At 28.9% G+C, this 22,095-nt stretch overlaps 2 protein-coding genes across 2 annotated transcripts; both read left to right on the top strand.

The window, feature by feature from the left end:
• Nucleotides 1–10,214: 10,214 nt before the first annotated feature.
• Nucleotides 10,215–13,450, top strand: ABCG14 (ATP-binding cassette 14). The gene is made up of 5 exons (XM_016345823.3): nucleotides 10,215–10,639; nucleotides 10,736–11,531; nucleotides 11,618–11,800; nucleotides 11,904–12,091; nucleotides 12,598–13,450. The coding sequence occupies exons 1-5, from the start codon at nucleotides 10,487–10,489 to the stop codon at nucleotides 13,240–13,242; spliced, it is 1,965 nt and encodes a 654-aa protein (XP_016201309.1). The 5' UTR covers nucleotides 10,215–10,486; the 3' UTR covers nucleotides 13,243–13,450.
• A 4,816-nt stretch (nucleotides 13,451–18,266) lies between these two features.
• Nucleotides 18,267–22,072, top strand: LOC107642461 (uncharacterized). The gene is made up of 6 exons (XM_016345824.3): nucleotides 18,267–18,683; nucleotides 18,780–18,922; nucleotides 19,062–19,190; nucleotides 19,530–19,731; nucleotides 20,504–20,618; nucleotides 20,725–22,072. The coding sequence occupies exons 1-6, from the start codon at nucleotides 18,396–18,398 to the stop codon at nucleotides 21,762–21,764; spliced, it is 1,917 nt and encodes a 638-aa protein (XP_016201310.1). The 5' UTR covers nucleotides 18,267–18,395; the 3' UTR covers nucleotides 21,765–22,072.
• The last annotated feature ends 23 nt before the right edge of the window (nucleotides 22,073–22,095 follow it).

The raw sequence follows: 22,095 nt of genomic DNA, 5'->3' as shown, positions 1-22,095 counted from the left end.
ACAAAACGACAACTAACCTTTGCTCCACTACAAACTCGGAGTGGATGCCACGTGTCATCTTCCTAACTCCTATTTGCTTACTCACTAAACGACACCCTCTTCCCACGATACGCAACACCCAACCTTATTAATAATTACCTTACCCTTACGCCCTTCCAACTTACAATATTAACATACCAATTCTTTATTTGCTTACCTTAGCTTCCATTTTCTTTAGACCATGCATGCCTGATTAAATTTTCAGTTTAAGGTCTATCTACTTTGGTTTTTCGCGTTTAAATTATTTTTTTTTAATTTAAAAATTTTATCAAGTATTTTTTTATAATGAGTTGATTATTAAATTGTAAACTTAGCTTTTTATTTTAATTAACATGATAAACAAATCTTTTAAATTTTTAAAAAAAAAATTATGGTAGAATTTTAGAATATCTATTATTTTTGCAAACAGAAACAGTAATACTAAGGACAATAATCTAAAATGATTTTATTTAATTTAATATTTATAATTTTATGTATTTATTATTTAAAATTATATATTTATCACATCTATTCTTATATATTTATTTTAATCAATTATATTGTTTACATTATTATTATTGTCGTTATTATTATTTCATTGATATTTTAAGATAATCAAATGATATAATATTAAAAATAAATATAAAATCAAGTAAAATAGTATGATAATAATAATAATAATAATAATAATAATAATAATAATAATAATAATAATAATAATTTATAATAATAATAATAATAAATTATTATTATTATTATTATTATTATTATTATTATTATTATTATTATTATTGATGATCTAGTTAGTAACATATATTTGAATCATGTGATTCAATATTACTTATTTTCCTTAATAAATAGAACGTAAATAGAACATCGGATTCAATATTAATGAAAAAAAGAATGTTTAATTATTTTGTCAATATCTATAATTTTATTAAATTTTTATATTTTTTATTAAATTTTTATATTATATCAGTTTTTGTAATTAAGTCCATTTCGTAACAAAAATATTAAAATTAATAAAATATTCAGTTAAGCAAAACGAATATATGCCTAACACTTGTTCGAATATTCTCTATAATTTAACAAAATATTATGTTAATTTTAATATTTTTGTCATGGTAGAAACTTAGTTATAAAATTTGATATAGTATAAGGATCCAATTAAAAAGATAAAAAATATAAAAATTTAATTAAAAATTCGATAAAATTATAAGAACTGACGAAATAATTAAATAAAAAAAATATTAGCAGTAAAGATTTTGGATACTGATAAACGCCTAAATAAAATAAAAAATATGAATATATTGCATTATCTATTTAAATATATTAAATGTTAACTTATGAAGCACGGATACGGGACACGATACAACACAATATGAAATACGTAGACACACAAATTTTAAATTTTTATAAGACACATAAACACGATATATATATAAAATATAAAATATCTTTTAGTTAAATTATAATAATATTTTAATATTTTATTCGTATTAAAATATAAATTATATATTTTAACTATTTTTAATATCTTTTTAATTATATATAGTATTTAAAATAATTTTCTGTGTTAATAAATCATAATATATATATATATATATATTATTTCAAATTCCATTTTAAGAATATAGGTTAAGAATAAAGTTGGACACGATTGACAAATGATAGTATTTAAATGTGTGTAAGTCTGTCTGAAAAAATATTTTATATTTTTTACTAAGACACAGTTAAATACGAAAGATACGTGCGTCAGATGAGTGTCGTGTTTAAAATGTGTCTGACACTCGAACACGACAATTCAAAAAAGTGTTTGTGCTCCATAGAATATTAACAAATTCATCTCATTTAATTTATGTCCAAAAAATAATTCACCTCATCAAATATATAATTATATTTATTTACCACAAACCAAACGAGTTGAATTATTTCTTTAATCAATAAATCTTGTCTCTTTTTCTTTTTTCTGCTCATATCAACTTAAATTATTAGCAAGTAGCAAACAATTCCATTAGCATCCTCAACTCGTTATAATAATTAATTAGCAGCCCTAATAATGCAAGATTCAAGCTAGGGCTACACTAAGCTACTTCAATATTTTTTTTAAAACATTATAAGTATAGATTGGGGTATACCATTGAAAATTTTATGCCTTTTGTCTTTCACTATTACAAATTTTGGGAGTGGGTTGGTGGTGTGATTTGAGGGGAAAACAATGGATTTGGTTGAACTTAAGCTACCTCGGTAATAATAATAAGCTAAGACAATCTCACAATCATTATCATTTAAAAATTTGTATGTACAATCAATCAATCATCGATCCACATACATTACATGTATATTATATTTCTTAATAATGTTTGTGATCATATAATGCTAACATTATGATTTATTCATGCATATCTACTATTTAATTATATGATTTAATGACTTAGATTTAGACGGCTTAATTATAATTATTTGACTCTAATATTCCCATCACACTATATATGAGTGTGAAATATCTTCTCTATATATATTGTAGTACTTTTGGCCCCTACAAGATCACCATATATAATTTCCCACTTTTGACGACTCCACTCTATCTATATTCTATTGTCTCTATTATTAATTAATTAATTAATTAATTAATTAATTAATTAAGGAGCGAGATCATCATTTGTTTGAATGGTATTTGATAAAATTGTGAAAGAATAAAAAAAAAAAAAAGAATATTATATTTTGTATTTTTTGATTGATTGAATTGAATTAGAGTAAAGTATTGTTTTTGTCCCAACGTTTGGGGTAAATTTTATTTGGGTCCCTAACGTTTAAATCGTCTTATTTGTATCCCTAACGTTTGTAAAAGTGATTCAATGTTATCCTGTCGTCAATTACAAATCATGAGCGCTTTAATTTGAGTTTTAAAAACCTCTTCTTAAAGTTAGAATATAAATGTCTGTGATAGAATCGATGATCTACTCCGAAAACTAGCTCATCAAATGTTGAAACTAATTCCTACAACATTTACATAATTCACTTTTCTAAGGACATAATTGAATCTAAACACAAATAGTGGGTATAATATTAAAATCGACCACATCCAAGTGAGACGTAATTGAGAATGAATACATTTAAGTGAGAATAATTGAAAAATATAATCTGATTTGTTAGTATAATTGATAGTAGGATAACATTGAACGAATCACTTTTATAAATCTTAACGATACAAATAGGACGATTTAAACGTTAGGGACACAAATAGAACTTACCTCAAACGTTGGAGACAAAAACGATACTTTACTCATTAAATTATATTAAATTAAATTATAAAGGTAAAACTAAATATATATAAAGTATTGCTTAATAAAGATAAAATAAGATAAAAAGATAACATAAAGATAAGATAAGATAAGAATAATAGAATCGTGGTCCTTTAGTTGATTTTTATTTTTAACTACTAAAGCTAATGCACTGGTAAGAATAATGGAATCAAATTTGAAATTTCACACATTTACATTGAATTTGACAAATCAAAAGTTTATTTGTTCTAACTTTAGAAAGTTCTTGTACAAAAACATTTTTCAATTTCTTATCTTGTCATGTCGTCCATCATATTACAGTGCACATAGGAAGTTGCGGGAGTAAGTGTTCCACTAATATTTTTTAAATGTATAAGAAAATATATGTGTTTTTAATTTTTATTCTAAAATTGTATTTGTATGTTCTTATATTAAAATAAAAATTATTTTATTTATGTCAAAAAAATTTATTAAATGAATTTAATTATTTTGTATCTTAAAGATGTATTTTAAGAGTATAATAATATAATTTTTTTAATTTTTGATATATTCAATATATTTAAAAAATAAAAAAATATCTTTTTAATTAATTTAATTTTTTTAATATTATTAAAATTACTATTAAAACACATGCTATAGCAACATCCTATATATTAAATCAACTTAATACCATTCAATTAATGAACTTATTTGGTCAAAATTTATATTTTTGAATTTTTTACTCGATTTTAATATTTACTAATAAATTACATATGTATTTTGACTCAAACATAAATTGACTAAAATCATTTAAAATTAGTTAAAGACTTGAATAAAAATTTTATTAGTTAAAAGATAATTAATAATAAAATATTATTGAGTATTTAATATTTAATATTATTTAATTTTATATATTTTAACATATTTATATAAAATTTTAATTATTTTTATATACTAAATATTTACTCCCACGACTTAAAATTTTTAGATTTAGTGTTTATCGTATATAAAAATCTCCTCCAAATTGTAAATTATTTTGCAAGCAAGTCCCTCCACACAGTTAATTTACTATTGCGCATGTCTTACATGATGGGGAAATAGAAAAATCATCACAGGATCAAAACAAATATTTATGTTATATATGATGGTGTGAAATTTAATTTCTGTTCCCCATTAATACAAATCTATGTGTATATACTTATCTCTACAGTCTCTGATCTATGCTAGTCTTAATCAAAGAATGTGAAATTCATTATCAAATGAAAACAGGAGTGAACCAATAATTTTATTATCCGTTCTTAAAATAAGAAAGATAAAAATAGAATATTTAATAATTATAGTATGCATTATTTAATGGATTTATATACTATGTTGAATAGTTGCAAATAATGGACACTTATCTTATAAAATCTTATCATCGAAATTCCAAATTATATACTATGATGAAATTGATGGCTTTATCTTAAGGTATTTTTATGCTAAGGGTATAAGATATACCCAAGGTGAAAAAAAAAAAAAGAAAAAAAAAAGAGAATCCACATGCATGTAAATTAAATATATATTAATGTGAATATATGTGGAAAAAGGTAAGTGGGAGAGAGAAAAAAAAATACCTAATTAATTATATACATCTTCATCTATTTGTCATAAAATTATTTATTAAAAAATTTAATTTGATATAAAAGAGATATATAAATAATTATATTTTTAACACATTTTTTATATAAGTTTTTTTTTAATGATCACCTGAATTTTGAATTTTCTTTTTCATTTCATGTGTGCTGAATTTTTTTTAAGATTAATAAAGATTGAATTATAATTTTTTTTTGTCACAAAAATTATAATACTATGATATAAAATATTTTATTCTAAAAATTTAAATCGATGAAAAAGAGAAACATAAATAATTATATATATATATATATTAATTAAATATAAACTATGATATATACAAGTTGATAGATAGAAAATTACATATGCGCACTGAAAAGGTACAATATCCCACCGGACCCATTATAAATACCATTTATCTTAGTGCTGTCCCAAAAGGAAAATTAAAAAAAAAAATTATTAAATTATTTTCATGGACAGAAATTGGAATCTGATTGATGGGTTCTAACTTTAATCATTCCCTGGTATTATTATTCATTAGGAGGAAGTGTTAATAAGATTAGAAAAATTAATAATTATTAGGGAACGGTAAACACTTTGCTAAGCTTATTATTATTAGCATGTCGCATCCCTATGCTTTTTAACTGAAGAATGAGTGATATGATAATTTAACAGAGAATGATATAATAAAATTAGTCATATCGAATTTTCGGTGATACGAATGTTGAAAAACCACAGCGCTATAATCAATAGCATGTTCCTATATCATCCTAGCTTAGAGGGAATAATAATATAAGAATATAATCACTTTGCATTGCAAAGAAATGCAACGGTTAGTTTCATCACCGTAGGTTCAGTTTAGATAAATAATTTAATTAAATTTTTTTTAAAAAATAATTTAAATAATAAATATTTATATTAAAAATAATTTATAAATAAATTATTTTATATTTAATTTTTTATTTTAAAAATATTTATTTTAAATAAAATATAATAAAAAAATTTATTATAAAAAAGTTATTTTTTTAATTTTTTTATGAATATTTAAATAATTTTTAAAAAAATTATAATTTAATTTTAAAAATTATATCAGATATTAATACTATTACTTTTTATAAATAAAAAATTAAAAAATAACTTTTAAAAGTTTCAAACGGCCCTGATTAACCTTAAATAATGAAAAATAACGAAAGAAGAACAGAAATTTCGATGGAAAGGTCTAAAGAAAATTATGTTATTGGAAAATAGTTATAGGTTAATAAATTATTAAATTTTACATTAGTAGTAAATATTTTTTTTAAAAAATGTGATAGATTATGTATGTATCTACTGTATTGTGGTAAATTATCACCTATGGAAATTATATTCATTTTTTTTTTGAAAAACTTTGATCGCCTTTTTCTTAATATATACTAATCATTGTAATAATTGAAAATAATTAGTTATTTGTTTTAACTAAAATTTGATTCCCAAAGCGGATGAAAAAATATATATATTTTTTTACCAAAATAGGAGACTCGAACCTGTAAATAAGGAAACTATACCATTTAAGCTATAACTCATTGGCCCAAAGCGGATGAAAATTGAACATGAGAAAATTCCAAATTAAACTCGAATAAAAAATAAGTATTGTGTTGAGCTCAATCTCAAAAAAATTAATAATATAATTAAATAGTATATATGAATCTTAAATTTAAATTTCAAAATTCTTGTTAATAAAGTAAATATAATCTAAGATGTCGCGAGTTCGAGTTTCTCTATCTTTGATAAAAAAATGTAATCATATATTGATGACTAAAATGAACATAAATGTATATAGAACAAAGCATGTTATTTGTTTTTTTCTTTTTTATTATCTTAGAAGCATCTAAGACTATTTTTAATCACCGATCTTTCTTTGGTAAATCCCCACGTACCCCTTAGTTTTTTTTTTTTTTTTTTTTTTTTTTTTTTTTTTTTTCACTTTTTCATATTCTTGCCTCTTATACTTCATTTAATGTAAAGTTTTCACTGTGCGGCACAAACTTTGTGTGTACTTCAAACTGCAAAGAAATTAGAAGACGTGTTCCATTATTGAATTCCAAAACATATATGATATTTTTCTTAAATCTCGTTCATTCATTTTATTTATTTATTTATTTATATGGAGGATAACTAAGATAAATGGTTATCACATGCCGAGGAAGGAGGAGGAAGAGAATAATAGAATATATATATATATAACTTTATTTTTTTCATGTTAGATGGTTCCTTTACTCAAATGTTTGACCTATAAACTAACACCAAAGCACATGGGGGAGACAAAATCATTTTCGAAAAATAATACCTAAAAGTAAATATTTTTATGCTGTATAGTAAAGGAGTCGTGTGCGTATTTTTTTTTTTTTGAATTTGGGCCAACTTGTATAGTTTGTAAGTCAAAAAGGCTTGTATATATAACAGACCTGATATTATATTTGATATAAAATATACTCAATTAAGTTATGTTTAAGTATCATGTTTGGTTTAAGATAAATATAAAAATTGAAGGATAAATTTAAAATTTAAAAAATTACATAAAATTATTTATAAAAAAAATATTATTAAAATTTCAGTATTCGATTTCAAAAAATTCAATTTTCTCTATTTCTAGTAATTAAACACAATACTAAATTCTAATTCATTCGCAGTCTTGGTTTTAATCTTTACACTATCTTAGTAAAAAAAGAAATTGATTAATATTTTTTTTAAAATTAAAATAAATATAAAAAGTAATTATTTAAAATTCTTTTAAGAATAATAACAACAATTATAATATAAATTTAAATTTTAATATACTCACTCACAAATAATGTAAAACTTTTATTTTATCGTTTTAATATTTGTTGAATAACTATTTTAACCAGTATGTATTATTAAAAATAATTATTCTTATCAGTATAATATGTAATTATTTATACAAAAATATAATAATAATAATAATAATAATAATAATAATATTTAACTGGATTTTTTTAATGAAAATTTTAAAAATAACTATTTTTTTTATTGAAATGACAATATATAATTGTATACTTCCCTTAATTTTGTGTCTATGAATAACGAAGAATTAGTTAAAATAACAAATATTTGGACTGTTAACTAAATGATTTAGACTGGATTATTAGAATGAAAAATCTAAAGTTTCTTTTAAAATCTCTATAATTCAAACCAAATTAGTGGATTTTTTGATAAATAATGCTACCGGATATTGTACCTTTTAACGAAAATAAAGATTATTCTTTTTATAATAGAAAAAATTCACAAAAAAAAAAAAAATCATGAACAATACTCATATTTTCTACAAATTTAGTGAAAATATTCGTTCATAAAAAAAAAAAAAGTATATGGAATCAAGAGGTGATCAGTCAAAAAATAAACAATTTAACTAATTTATAATTATATTTAATTAATTTTATTTATTTTTAATTTATAATATTTGATATTAATTGCTTCTCACCCCAAATTAAATTTCTGAATGATACGTTGGAGAAATAGGGGCAGGTATCACGGAACTTCCAACAATCCCGATTCTTAGTATATAAAAAAATTTATAAAATATATAAAAGAACATCCATTTAGTATGAAAAAGAAACATTTTGATACTTAGTAGAAACATCTTAATGCCTAGCATAAACACCATCCACGTAGAGATTTTGAATTCACCCAGATATATTTGTCTGGTTTTTGTGTGGGCCCTCTTGGTTCCTAGCATTGTTGAAAAAAAAATTAATTCCAAATTTAAATTATATACTAATAAACAAGTTTCTGAATTCTCATCCATTCATTCATTCAAATATATGAAAAAGTTGTTCATGAGTTCCATTACTATTTATAGATAAATTTGCATTTTCCTGTTATGAACAATGACAAATGAACCATACAGGTGTCAGGATCCTCAAAGATATTCTCTCTCTCTCTCTCACTCACTCACTCCACTTCAATCAGTGTGTCTTTAACAAACATAGAATTCTTTTGAAGGGTAAGAAACAACCTGAACAAGAAAGTGAAAAATGCATGCAGAGACATGTCATTAACCACTAGCACTAATGTACCATTTTCTGCTCTCATACTACATCTATATTTATATATCAATGAAGGAAATCAAATGATAAAAATCTCACAACACCTATAGTTTAGTGCCTATATATATAAAGATTTCCTTTTTAAGTTTGAGGATATATTGGTAATCAGATTCTCATCATAACAGCTATGAAGATGCTTTTTCCTTTATAGACATTGGATATTGTTATTAGCTCTGGTTTTTCACATTAATCTTGTTTAGCCTCAACTTTACATTAATCTTAATTACATCTTAAGATCAATTACTATTGGACAGAGAGAATATAACAGCTTCCAAAAGAAAATGGAAAGATAACCTCCAGAAATGGTTAAACTAAGAACTAAGAAGGTTTAACAATGATAGATATGTAGAAAGATATATGTTTATATATATATATATACACTCTGCATGTTTTGTATTCTTGTTAACATGGTGTTAAATAAGAAAGGCATTATGGTGAGTGACCCTGCAGTTTTACATTATTCAAATAGTGCTTTCTGTTTTTTCACATGCCTACAACATAGTATGAACAATGCATTAATAATCAAACCTCAAAAATTAAAAGTAGAAGAAATCTAACATCAGAAAGCTCAAAATCTCTCTCTCTCTCTCTCTCTCAGGTGTATATCACTAGCTAGGCATGTTAATAAAGAGACCACTTTCTTATATCAATTATGGTAATGTGGGCATAGACATTAATAGGTGCATTGCTGCTACCACTAATATTTATTGTCAGATCAGGTAGTACTAGAATTCTCTTTTTATAGGTTTCAAATCAAATCTTACATGCCATATTAAATCTATCTATCTATCTGTATTGCATAAAATACAAAACAAAAATCATATGATGCTGTTTTACCATTTCCTTTCTTCTTGTCTACTTGTGCCATTTCTAGTCTTTGTTTTCTTTGTACCTTGAATTTTGAACCTACCCTTTTGGATTTTAACATATAAATGGAAGTGGAGGTTGGTTTTAATTTGCATCAAATTACTGTTTATATTATTTGGTCTGCATGTAATAAGCATTATGGTTATTAGCATTCCAATTTTAATGTCTCTGAGTTGCATATGTCAATTTTAAACAGTCTTACTAAAAAAGTAGCAGATGATTAAGAGAAAACAGTGATGTCACCATTGAAGTTAAGATCTCACAAACCTAAATGTAGTGTTAATAATAATTAAAAAAAAAAAAAAAAGCAATGGCTCAGAATTTCTAGAGGTTTTGGGGTGAGAGCTTGGTCATGATAAAGAATAATGTGAGGTAAATAAATAAATAAAGGTGGGATTCCACAATCCAAAGGAAGGCCTAAAATACTGTATTTGAACACAGTGAAGATCCTAAGCCTGTGCTATATATTTATGTGCTTTCTTTCTCCTCACATAACACATTGACAAGAAGTTAAAAGGAACTTCTTAACTTCTCTCAAAACCCCTCCATTATATTTCATCATTCACCACCATAAATCTCTATCATATCATCACTTTCTTTTATATTCTTTAACCATCATTAGCCATGCCACAAAACTGCATAGCACCAAAACCAGAATACAACACTAGTAGTAGTAGTAGTACTCATCATCACTCTATGGAATCAGCCTTAGAGAATAATAATACCAATGAACAACAATCCATACAAAAACTCACTATGTTCCCCATAACTTTGAAGGTAACACACTAATATAAATACTAGTTATAGTTACTCATTCATGGCATGTATATCAGTGTTGCAAAGTTACTTTGTGTTTTTTGGTTGAATTTTCAGTTTGAGGAATTGGTGTACAAAGTGAAACTAGAACAGAAAGGAGGATGTTGGGGAAGCAACAAATGGAGCTGCAAAGAGAAAACAATTCTGAATGGAATCAGTGGTTGTGTTTGCCCTGGTGAGATTCTTGCTATGCTTGGCCCTTCAGGGAGTGGCAAAACCACACTCCTTACAGCTCTCGGAGGCCGTCTCGCCGGAAAACTCTCCGGCAAGATAACATACAACAACAATCCATTCTCAGGTTCAATCAAGAGAAGAACAGGTTTTGTAGCACAAGATGATGTTCTATATCCTCACCTAACTGTAACTGAAACACTATTCTTCACTGCACTTCTAAGGCTTCCAAAGACTTTAACAAGAGATGAGAAGGTTCATCATGTTGAGAGAGTGATCAGTGAATTGGGATTAACAAGGTGTAGGAGCAGCATGATTGGAGGACCTTTGTTCAGAGGAATTTCTGGTGGAGAAAAGAAGAGAGTTAGTATTGGACAAGAAATGCTTATTAATCCTAGCTTGTTGCTTCTTGATGAGCCTACTTCTGGTTTGGATTCCACAACTGCTCAGAGGATCTTGAACACTATTAAGAGACTCGCCGGCGGCGGAAGAACCGTTATAACCACCATTCACCAGCCATCTAGCAGGCTATACTACATGTTTGACAAGGTTGTGTTGCTCTCTGAAGGCTCTCCTATTTACTATGGTCCTGCTTCCACTGCTTTGGACTATTTCTCTTCACTTGGATTCTCTACTTCTGTCACTGTTAATCCTTCTGATCTCTTGCTTGATCTTGCCAATGGTAATTAATCAATATTTTCATATATATATATACTAAGTTTAAGAATAACAATAATGTGATGATAACAATGGAAAACTTTGATTCAGGGATTGCTCCAGATTCAAAGCATGCAAGTGAACAAAGTGAGGGATTAGAACAAGAAAGGAAGCAAGTTAGAGAAGCACTAATATCAGCTTATGATAAGAACATAGCAACAAAGCTGAAAGCTGAGCTGTGCAGTGTTGAGGTGAACAACTACAACAACATGATGATCAAAGATGCTTGTGCAAGTAGGTCTTTCTATTCCAACTACCCTTTTTTAGTTTTCAGTGAAAAAGATATTGCTCATCAATGGTCTTAATCCTTCTTTCTGTTGATGAAAATTTGATGCAGGGAATCAGATAAATCAGGAGCAATGGTGCACAAGTTGGTGGCATCAGTTTAAAGTACTATTGCAGAGGGGAGTGAGGGAGAGAAGGTTTGAAGCATTCAATAGGCTGAGAATATTCCAAGTCATAAGTGTTGCTTTTCTTGGTGGACTCTTGTGGTGGCATACCCCAGAATCACACATTGAAGATCGGGTAAGAAAATTTTTGCATTCAGTTATCAAGTTTATCTTCTTTTCTACTTTTGTTATATCTGATAATAACATCATTTAACTTTAAACAGAAAAAAAGGTTATGGAATGTAATTGGCCTTTAAAATATGAATGAAATTTATTTTCTTTTCCTTTTCAATTTCCCTTGTCAAACATCACATCTTGAAATATCTAAAATTCTGAAACTAATCAAGATTAGTATTGATTGATTGAACCACATTTACTTTGTTATCTCAAAATTGATATTTGAGCACTTTAGAAGTTGTTAATATAGTTTTATACTTTTCAAAAGGTATCAACTTTGTAAATCAAAGTTATAAACTAGAAGTAAGTTATTAGGTGTAGACAACCATAGTAAAAAGTACTTAAATTTCTATGCAGTTTCTGTGATATGGATTAGAAACAGTCCAAGAAATCTAAAGTTTGAAACTTTGACTATGTTGTTTTAAAGCCCTTAAGAGGGGCTAACATGGGGTGGTGAAAATGCAGGTAGCATTGCTGTTTTTCTTCTCAGTTTTCTGGGGATTCTACCCTCTATACAATGCAGTATTCACATTCCCACAAGAGAGGAGAATGCTGATAAAGGAAAGATCTTCAGGAATGTACAGGCTCTCTTCCTACTTCTTAGCAAGAACAATAGGAGACTTGCCATTGGAGCTTGCACTTCCAACTGCATTTGTGTTCATAATCTATTGGATGGGAGGACTCAAACCTGATCCTGTTACATTCATCCTTTCTCTTCTTGTTGTTCTCTACAGTGTCCTTGTTTCTCAAAGCTTAGGCTTAGCATTTGGTGCTATATTAATGGAGATCAAACAAGCAACCACTCTAGCTTCTGTCACAACCCTTGTGTTCCTCATTGCTGGTGGATACTATGTTCAACAGATTCCACCTTTTATAGTGTGGCTAAAGTACTTGAGCTATAGCTACTACTGTTACAAGCTTCTTCTTGGTGTTCAATACACTCAAGATGATTACTATGAATGCTCAAAGGGTGTGATGTGCAAGGTTGCTGATTTTCCACCAATCAAATCAATGGGATTGAATCATCTTTGGGTTGATGTTTGCATTATGGCACTTATGTTGGTTGGTTATAGACTAATTGCTTATTTAGCACTCAGTAGAGTAAGGTAGATTCATACACATAGCAAGGAGAAGAAGAATTTCAAGAAAGGTTTTTGTACTAATTCAAACTGAGCAATAATATTACTACTAATAATAACTAGAATTATATTAGGCTTTTCATGTTACTTCATGTAATCAAATCAAATATAAATATATATATATATGTATCAAAATCTCCCTCAAGGATTGAGAGAAAAGTAGCAAGATTTTTCTATAATACTACCAAGGTGTTGTTACTTTAGAATGAGTTTCATTCATTTGCTTAAACATAAGGGATATGCCACTTGATAAGAAGTAATGATAATAATATCACACACAAAATCTAATATGTAAGAGAGAAAGAAAAAAGGTCAAATATATCAGCAAGATGTTAAGTCTCTCAAGAGTGTCTTCATCTGAAAAAATAACTCTCCTGTGGACCATTTTTTAGGCCTTAAAAGCCATAATTTACTCGTTTCATGTTTTCCTGCATAATTTGTGACTAGAGAGATTACATTTGTGGGTCGGTAAGAAGATGTTTAGTTGGGAGGACAGAGGGAATTGGCTTTGGTTTTGACGTTAATATGTTTTGGAAAAACATAAATTTTTGGCCTGGCTATGTCTTCGGGAGACTTTTTCTACTGTTGCATTTCGTTTTAGGCGGAGTATTTCGCATATGAATAGCTGTCCATGAGGTTTTTCAGGTCAGGAATCGGTTTTACATTGCATTCGGGATTCTCCAAAAGTCCAGCTTGTTTGGCAAGTTTTGGAGATCTCCTGTCAACCACTGAATTTGATGAGTTGATTCTTACATAATAACAAATAGCGATATTATATGTGAGACAGACTGTGTGGAGGCCTTTATTATTGTCAATAATTTATAGGATTAATCTGGTTTTATTGATCCTTTAGTGTTGAAAATCCGAAATATTATGTCTTAGAAATGACATGCTGATCTCTAGTTGATATTGAGAGATACAAATATAGCAGCAGACATCATAGCAAAGACAGCAATGAAAATCCTTTCTCGCCAAATGAAACTTCTGTTGCCTTGAAAGCAATATCTTGTTTATTCTTTTTTTTTTTGTTTGTTTTATTTTCTGTCACAAAAAAAATTTGAATTCTCCAAAAGGCATGAGTAATGTTATAACAAGAAGTTTTTAATATTAGCAAGGTTCTAAATATCAAATCGATCAATAAATTGGTGAAATTATACGTTCAAAGGTTTAACCAAAATTTAACCAAAATTAAATTAAATATAATAAAATAATATATTTATGTAAAAAGTATATACTTTTAAAAAAATTAATGTCTTTTGTAATTTACTATTTTAAATCGGTTTGAGTGATTAATTCGTTTTTTGACTGATTTTTTTTTTTAACTAATTTGTTGCCAAGAGGTTTTTATCTTGAACCAAATCGATTAATTAGTGACCAATTTCTAGTTGACTGGGTCAAACCAGTAAATTGATATGGTTCTCAAAACCATGATATTTGGTTATCCGATTGACTGAAGAATATCATCACAAACTTTGGTTGAATTTTCACTTATGATATTTTAATTAGAATGGGCATTATTAACACTTGAAGTCCATCATCAAATAATGCCAAGATGATGGCAGTTGGAATAAGCTAAGCTTAATTAACCCAAAAATAATGAAGAAATAGCACTAAAATAATTGGTGATAGAAAGTGGTGGGTGGATATAGCAATGTGTTTTCTGTGTACCCTTTAAGACCAATGAAATCATAATGTTGATAATTGATGTAAAATAAGAAATGACATATAAAAGATCCGTGTCACACTCTACTTCAGCATAGTGCTTTATCCACTCTAAATCACTTTGAATTTGAGAGAAAAGGACTATAACCACAGTAACATTATCAATATCAGAGTAAAATAAAGATGAAAATTTCAAACATGTAGTATATGGTTTACTCTTATGAGATCAATAAGGAAGTAGTAAAGAATCATTACTACAGAAAAGTAGTTAAAAAGAAGAGTGACTTCATAAATTAAAACATGATTATGAACTTGACATTGCTCATTTTTCTACTATCTTTATGCAAACTTATTATCAAACTATTACTCTTTTCAAATTATTTACCTATGTGTCATTGTTTTTATAATGGTGGCATTTAAAAAAAAAATTGCATCACACAAGTGTCATTAGATGAAAAAAGCGCCTGATTTTAGGTTCACCAAGGATCGAACTCTTGACATTTTAGATCTAGAGTTTTGATACTATATCATAAAACCACTCATCCCAAAAGTTTAAGCTAATAGAAAAAAGTAACACTAATAATTATATCTCTAATACTGAATTGGACATCCCTAAACCTCTACTGTACACATTGTACAAATATTTCATTGGCTCTCTATACTTTCTCAAAAAAAATACTAGATGGTTAAGCACCTTCTGAGTCAAATGTATTTTTTCATTTAACAACTCCTGCCAAACAAGAAAAAAAATGTGCATTACTCTTGGCATGCTCCTTTGCATCACGAAATGATTGTATAATTAATTAATTAAAAAGGACATTTGTTTTTTAGATGTTAAAAATACAATCATTTATATGTCTCATCTTATCCGTTTAAGTTTTTGAGAGAAGTAGTTATGTGACATTAGAATTATTATGTATTATAGTTACTATTCATAAACTCAAATATTAGAAGTATAAAACCGTTAAAATTATCTCAAAAAGCGATAATTTTTTATAGATAAAATGGTAAAATGTCTTTTAGATACAAAAATGCTCTAAATATTAAGAAAACCAGTTCAAATCGAACGTTTTTTAATTTTTATATTGAGAAAATCAGTGGTGTTATTTATTGTTATTGAGATTTTGTGTGTTATTCAAGAATGTGAAAGATGACTGTCAATAAATCGAAAGGTTCAATTTAAGGTTTTTAACTACAAAATCAACCCACCGATTTGCTCCAAACTTGAAAAAAAAAAAAAAAAAGCTGGTCACACAATACCAAGGGTCTGATTTGTTCATCACTCGGATTTAAATTCACCAACCCCAAATCGAACCCTAAGTTTTCTCTCCTCTACAATTCTGAGCCTCCGATTTGTGGATTGTTATTTAAAAAAAAATGTCTCCATATCCATTAAAATCACGACAACAATTCATAATAGTGAAAAACACGTAATGGGAATCCATTACAAAAAAAATTAGCCTGAAATCGATGTTTCATAACAGAAAAGGAACATTCCCTTGTTTTGAATATCATCCATTAGAGGCCTAAAGTTTATTGTACAAACCCCACGTTCAGATGTCCAAACAACCAAAGGAATCTTATACTCTTAGGAAGATTAGGTCCTAGAACAATGCATGCCACTGACCTTAGCATACATATTTGACCAAAAAAATGAAAAATAAAAAGAAAAAAGGGTCATGATGGCAGTAAAATATGCTGTATGTTTCCCAACATTATAACTACAAAGAATAAACTAATTTGAGGAATCTTAACTTATGAAAGAAATGAATCATATCCTTAACAGATGTTGTTTATTAGCATTTAGTTAACCATGAATCCATGATATATAGTTCATTGATACTAACACAAGAAATTTTTGTCAAAGTTGATAACAAAAGGATTCCAAAATTTTTTGTCATAGGAACTAGATACCAATAGGAGAGTTCAACATTTGTAGGCTTTTCTAGATTGATGAAATAAAATCCAGTGGGAAAAACCATGGAATTGAAATTTGAAACATTGTAACATGTGAGTGGAATTTTGAGTGGTATGGACTTGTCCATGGCAGTGATGCTATATTCTCAGCACATTGCAAATGTCCAAAGTGCTGCTAGCATAGCATCATTGAATTTCATTCATTCAAAATAAAAAGGCCAACATAAAAGTCTTGCTTGCTTCTCCATAAAGAATAAAAGAGAAAAAAAAAATCAAGAAATTCAAATGACATGTACCTAATTTCTACACACCAAACTAACAATATTGACATTCTCTGCTGCTTGTGATAGTTGCCTACTTGGTTTATGAGCTTTGACAATAATTGAAGTTCATAATGAAAGTTTTATTATGTAACAATTGATCTTTGTTTTCCTCTAAATGAAATAATACCCTATTTCCATTACCAAGTATGCTCAAGTAAATTGTTAGTTGTGATTAAATGAGACACCAGGTCTATAATTAAAATAATGATAAAATTTCATAGTAGTTCACAATAAAAGTGAAATTTACTTGAGGTATAGTCCAAAGTTAAATTGAGAATTTGATATCTAAATTGAGAACTTTTTTTTTTCTTTACAAGTATTGTTTCACTTTTGATAAATTAGACAAACACTCTTAGCCACTATAGCATTCACTTAATACTATATACCTCTAGAATTATATTTCTTCATCCTTTTTGAACTGCCATTGAGATTCTCCAGTGTGCTGCTTGTAACTCTCCTTAGAGCAAGAAGTATGTTTTTTAATAGGAGTCAATCTTATTCAAACTTCCAAGACTTACTTTTTTTTTGGAAAAATTTAGGGATTAGCAACTTTATTAAATTCTGTCCAATATATAACCAATAAAAGGAAAATAAGTAATTTCACATTATTAGATAAAATCTCACACCATTAAAAACATCATTAATGACTATTTGATAGCTACAAATCACAAAAATTGCTGATCCCTAACACGCTTCTTTTATTTTTAGTGTCTAAAAAGAAATAGTTATAGTTGTCATCATTGTAGTTAATCATATACAGTTTTTTTTTGGTGACTTAATCATATAGCTTAAGGAACAAATTTTTTATTTTGATCAATAATCAGTAAATAGACAATGATTAAGATTTTTTTTTTTTTAAGTTAGGCATGACACTCAAACTCAAGATTTTTAAATGAAAATGAAAAAAACTATATACTATTTAAATTATAACTTGTTGGATTAAGATTTAAGAGAGAAAAAATTAAAGAAAAAATTAAAATTAATTAATTATTAGTTGAAAAACAGTTTGTTTTATAATTTTTTTTACCACATATTAATTCAAGTTAAATTGAAAAAGAATTAAACAATAAAAATTTATTATTTTTTTAATTTGTTTTAAACTTAATTATCCATTATTATTCACCAAAAATAATAGAAACAATTAGAAGAAAGAAACGACGCCCGTTCCGCCGAATCGTCTCGTTATTCAGTAATCTTGCTCGGAGAGAGAGAGAGAGAGAAGATGGATGGAGAAGAAGGAGGAGGCATAAGGCTGAGCAAGAGGTTCAACGACAACGGCGGCGGCGGCGAGGTCGATTACAAGACGAAATCTGGAACCGCGTGGAGCCACTCTTACCTGAACCAGAAGCCATGGCACCCTCTCTCTTACCCGAACCAGCGCCGCAAGTGGATCGCCGAGCAGACCCACGCCCACCGCCAGCGACGTTCCGAAGAGGTGGCGCGTGAGTACGCTCAGGAGCAAGAGTTCTTCCGCCAGACCAATCTCATCTCCAAGAAAGACAAGGAAAAGGTATAAAGCTCCCTCTTTTATACCTACCCGCTTCCTTTTTCCCTATTTCCTTGATTGGATCGCAATTTTCTCTTCAATTTTGCTAATTGGGTTTAGGTGGAGTTGATGCAAGCTGTTAGCTTTATGTATGTTCGTCCTCCTGGTTACAACGCTGAGGCTGCCAAAGCTGCCGAGTTAGCTGATGAGAAGAGAAAAGAGGAATTGAGTAATGGTGCTGGAGGACCCTCATCCTCTTCAGTGTAATTCTATTTGTCTACTACTTCTGAATTATTATTGTTGTTTTTTTAGTGAATGAGAGGTTAAAAGTTGGATTTTTTTTTATCAGTTATTTGGTGGCTTGATTTGTTTGTTAATTCGTTCCATTGATTTGCTATGCAGGCCACCGAGTTCCTTGCCTGACAAGGATCATTTAGGTGAAGAGAAGAAGAAGAAACCAAGGCCTAAAGATGTTTTTGGTCGCCCTCTGCCAACCGAAGAAGAATTTGAGATTCTGAAAAATGCACCAAAGTATGTATATCCATTAGGTTTATTTATTTTCTGTGTTGTTTTGTCATTAAATATGATTTAGAGAGCTGTGTTATTTTCTTTTGTTAAATCATGGAAATGGGAGCTGTGTTAAGTCAACATTCAGATGTTGAAAGTGGTTGAAATCTGTAGTAACAAGTGCTGCCGAGATTAGATCACTTTGTTAGGTGATTGTAAATTTCTGTGTCATTTCCATACATTGCTTTTTAATACAATTCAGTGTGTTTCATGGTTAAATTGTTTTGCTTCCATGAGTACTGGTACAACATGAATTGTTATTGATTTATTTAGTTGTAATCTTAGTAACTGAATGTTTTTTAGGCTGGAAACAGGAGTTGCTGGTAGGGTGAAACCTTTTGGAGTTGAGGTTCGCAATGTAAAATGTTTAAGATGTGGGAACTACGGCCATCAAAGTGGTGATCGTGAATGTCCCTTGAAGGATGTTATAATGCCTAATGAAGAGAGCAGATTGAAAAGAGATGACCCCTTGAATGCTATCCTCGCGCACACAGACCCTACTGAGGTCAGTTACTCACGTTTAGTATACTATTGTTTTGAGAATTTCACAATTTAGTCTTGACAATGTCAACTGTTTCACTTATGCATCATTTGAGTTTGGCTAATTTAAAATGTTATAAGTTAATTCTTTGACAAATTTGAAATTTGTTTGCATATGAATGTTACTTGCTTTTCTTTTACTTTTTTTTCATCCTTCCATTAAGTAATACATTGTTCAACTCAATCACACCATGATACCACTAAACTGCAATATGTTTGTTACAGCCTTACCAAAAAATAAAAAATAAAAAATAAAAGAAGAAAGAAAGAAAGAAAAAGAAAACAAGCTTATATTGCATTGTGTAGGCGTATATCTGATTGCAAATTGATATTTACATTTGCTGAGAATTGCATTAAGAAAAATGTCAATTGTGCCTGTCCTCCTAAATCTCTAACCCAATTTCTATTTTCTTTGATATCTAAGGAGCGTAAATTGCATGTATATGGACTTTGCATATTTTTTCTTCTACATGCGCTGATTCAGACGAAAGTCTTAGAAAAGAAAGATCCTTCCCATGTGGATTAGGAATCTTTAAGTCAGGATCCCACCAAATTCCATAATAGTTACACTGGTTTACTGTTGGTTATTGCATTCTTATGTACTTGTAATGCAAATTATTGTCTAGATGCAGTTAACATGAATATCACTCCCCGCCCCCCCCCCCCCCCCCCCCCCCAACATTTAAACATATGAATATATATCTTAATCTTAATTCTGCTGTTTGGCAATGATTCAGCCTCTAAAATGGGAGCTCAAGCAGAAGCCAGGAATCAGTCCTCCTCGAGGAGGGTTCAAACCAGATGATCCCAACCAGCAGATTGTTGCTGAGGAAATATTTGACGAGTATGGAGGTAACTGCTTGCTGCCCTTATTTAATAAAATATTTGGTACACCTTGGAGTCTTGGATGGATAGTATCCCTGATTTTTCCAAATCCACCATGACCACCATTTTACAGGTTTTCTTGGTATGGATACTATCCCTGATCTGTTGACCAACTTCTCTAAGAAACCAAAGAAGTCCAAAAAGAGCAAGTGCAAGAATCAGCAACTAAATTCTGGAAGTGAGGGATCTCTAGATGATGGAGAGAAGAGATCAAAGAAGGTAAAGCTAATCAAAAAGAAGAAAAATCATGTGTCGAGTTCGGCAGACACTTCAGATCATGAAAAGGATCGAAGAAAGAGCAGACGCAAGAGTTCTTATTCTTTAGAAGATTCTGACAGGGACAAGTTTGACCATAGCAAAAGGACTAAACATGAGATGCCCAAAGATTCTTCTCGTCATAGTCATAAGAGTAAACATGACAGACAAAGGCATTCTTATTCAAGTGAAGATTCTGACAGTGACAGGGATGACCAAAGTAGAAAGAATATACAAAATCATAAGAGGAAACATGGTAGAAAAAGACATTATTATTCATCTGAGGATTCGAAAAACAGTGAGAAACATTGTTCATCTGATGATTCGGACAGCGACAGAGATGATAAAAGGAGAAAGATTATACAAAAGCATAAGAGAAAACATAGCAGAAAAAGGCATTCTAATTCATCGGAGGACTCTGGTCCTGACGATCATCATGGAAATGACAAGAGTAGGGACAAGAATTCAAACTCCTCGGATGATTCTAATCATAGAAGGTGCAACCATAGGAAGTCTTCAGCAGCCCATCGAGATTCCCAAAAGCATAACAGAAATGATGATTTTGATCCCTACCACGGAAAACAGAAGAACATGTCTAAGAATTCATATTCATCTGAAGATTCAGATGTTGACACAGTTGATCGGAGTAGAAAGATCGAACAAAAGGATCGCTATATACCCGAGGGTTCTGAACATCCTAGGCGCGATGTGAGTAGGGAGAGAAGAAAAAAGGATTACTATTCATCTAAGGATTCTGGTGCTGACCGGTATCACAGATATGAACATTCTTATTCATCTGAATCTGATAGTTATCATCATCAGAGGCATTTGAGAAAGCAAGGTCACAAGCACCGGTAAGATCATTCTGATTCTCAGAAGCATCACAGAAATGGTTAAAGTAGATCAGGGATTGGGATGCCAAAATAGTGAAGACCTCTTTATCATCACTATGATGAACGTATTCATTTGTTTGATCCATGTTTAGATGTTCCTTTCCTTTGTTCTCCGATCCTCTTATAACATTTGTGATTTGTGTGCTAGGCCAATGTATATTGTTACCTATAGTTGCCTGCTTTAGTTACGCACGTGGAGGCTGAATTCAAGCTTGTTTAACATTTAATCACCTCTTTTTGGAGGGTCTTCATCATATTTCTTTTTCACTTGAATAATCACTCCGTGGAGAAAGCTA

Source organism: Arachis ipaensis, chromosome B5 (assembly GCF_059453495.1).
Source record: "Arachis ipaensis isolate K30076 ecotype BB chromosome B5, ASM5945349v1, whole genome shotgun sequence".
In the NCBI taxonomy this organism is placed as follows: Eukaryota; Viridiplantae; Streptophyta; class Magnoliopsida; order Fabales; family Fabaceae; genus Arachis; species Arachis ipaensis.
Note: the sequence above shows the minus strand (reverse complement) of the source record. Positions and strands in the feature narration are given on the sequence as shown.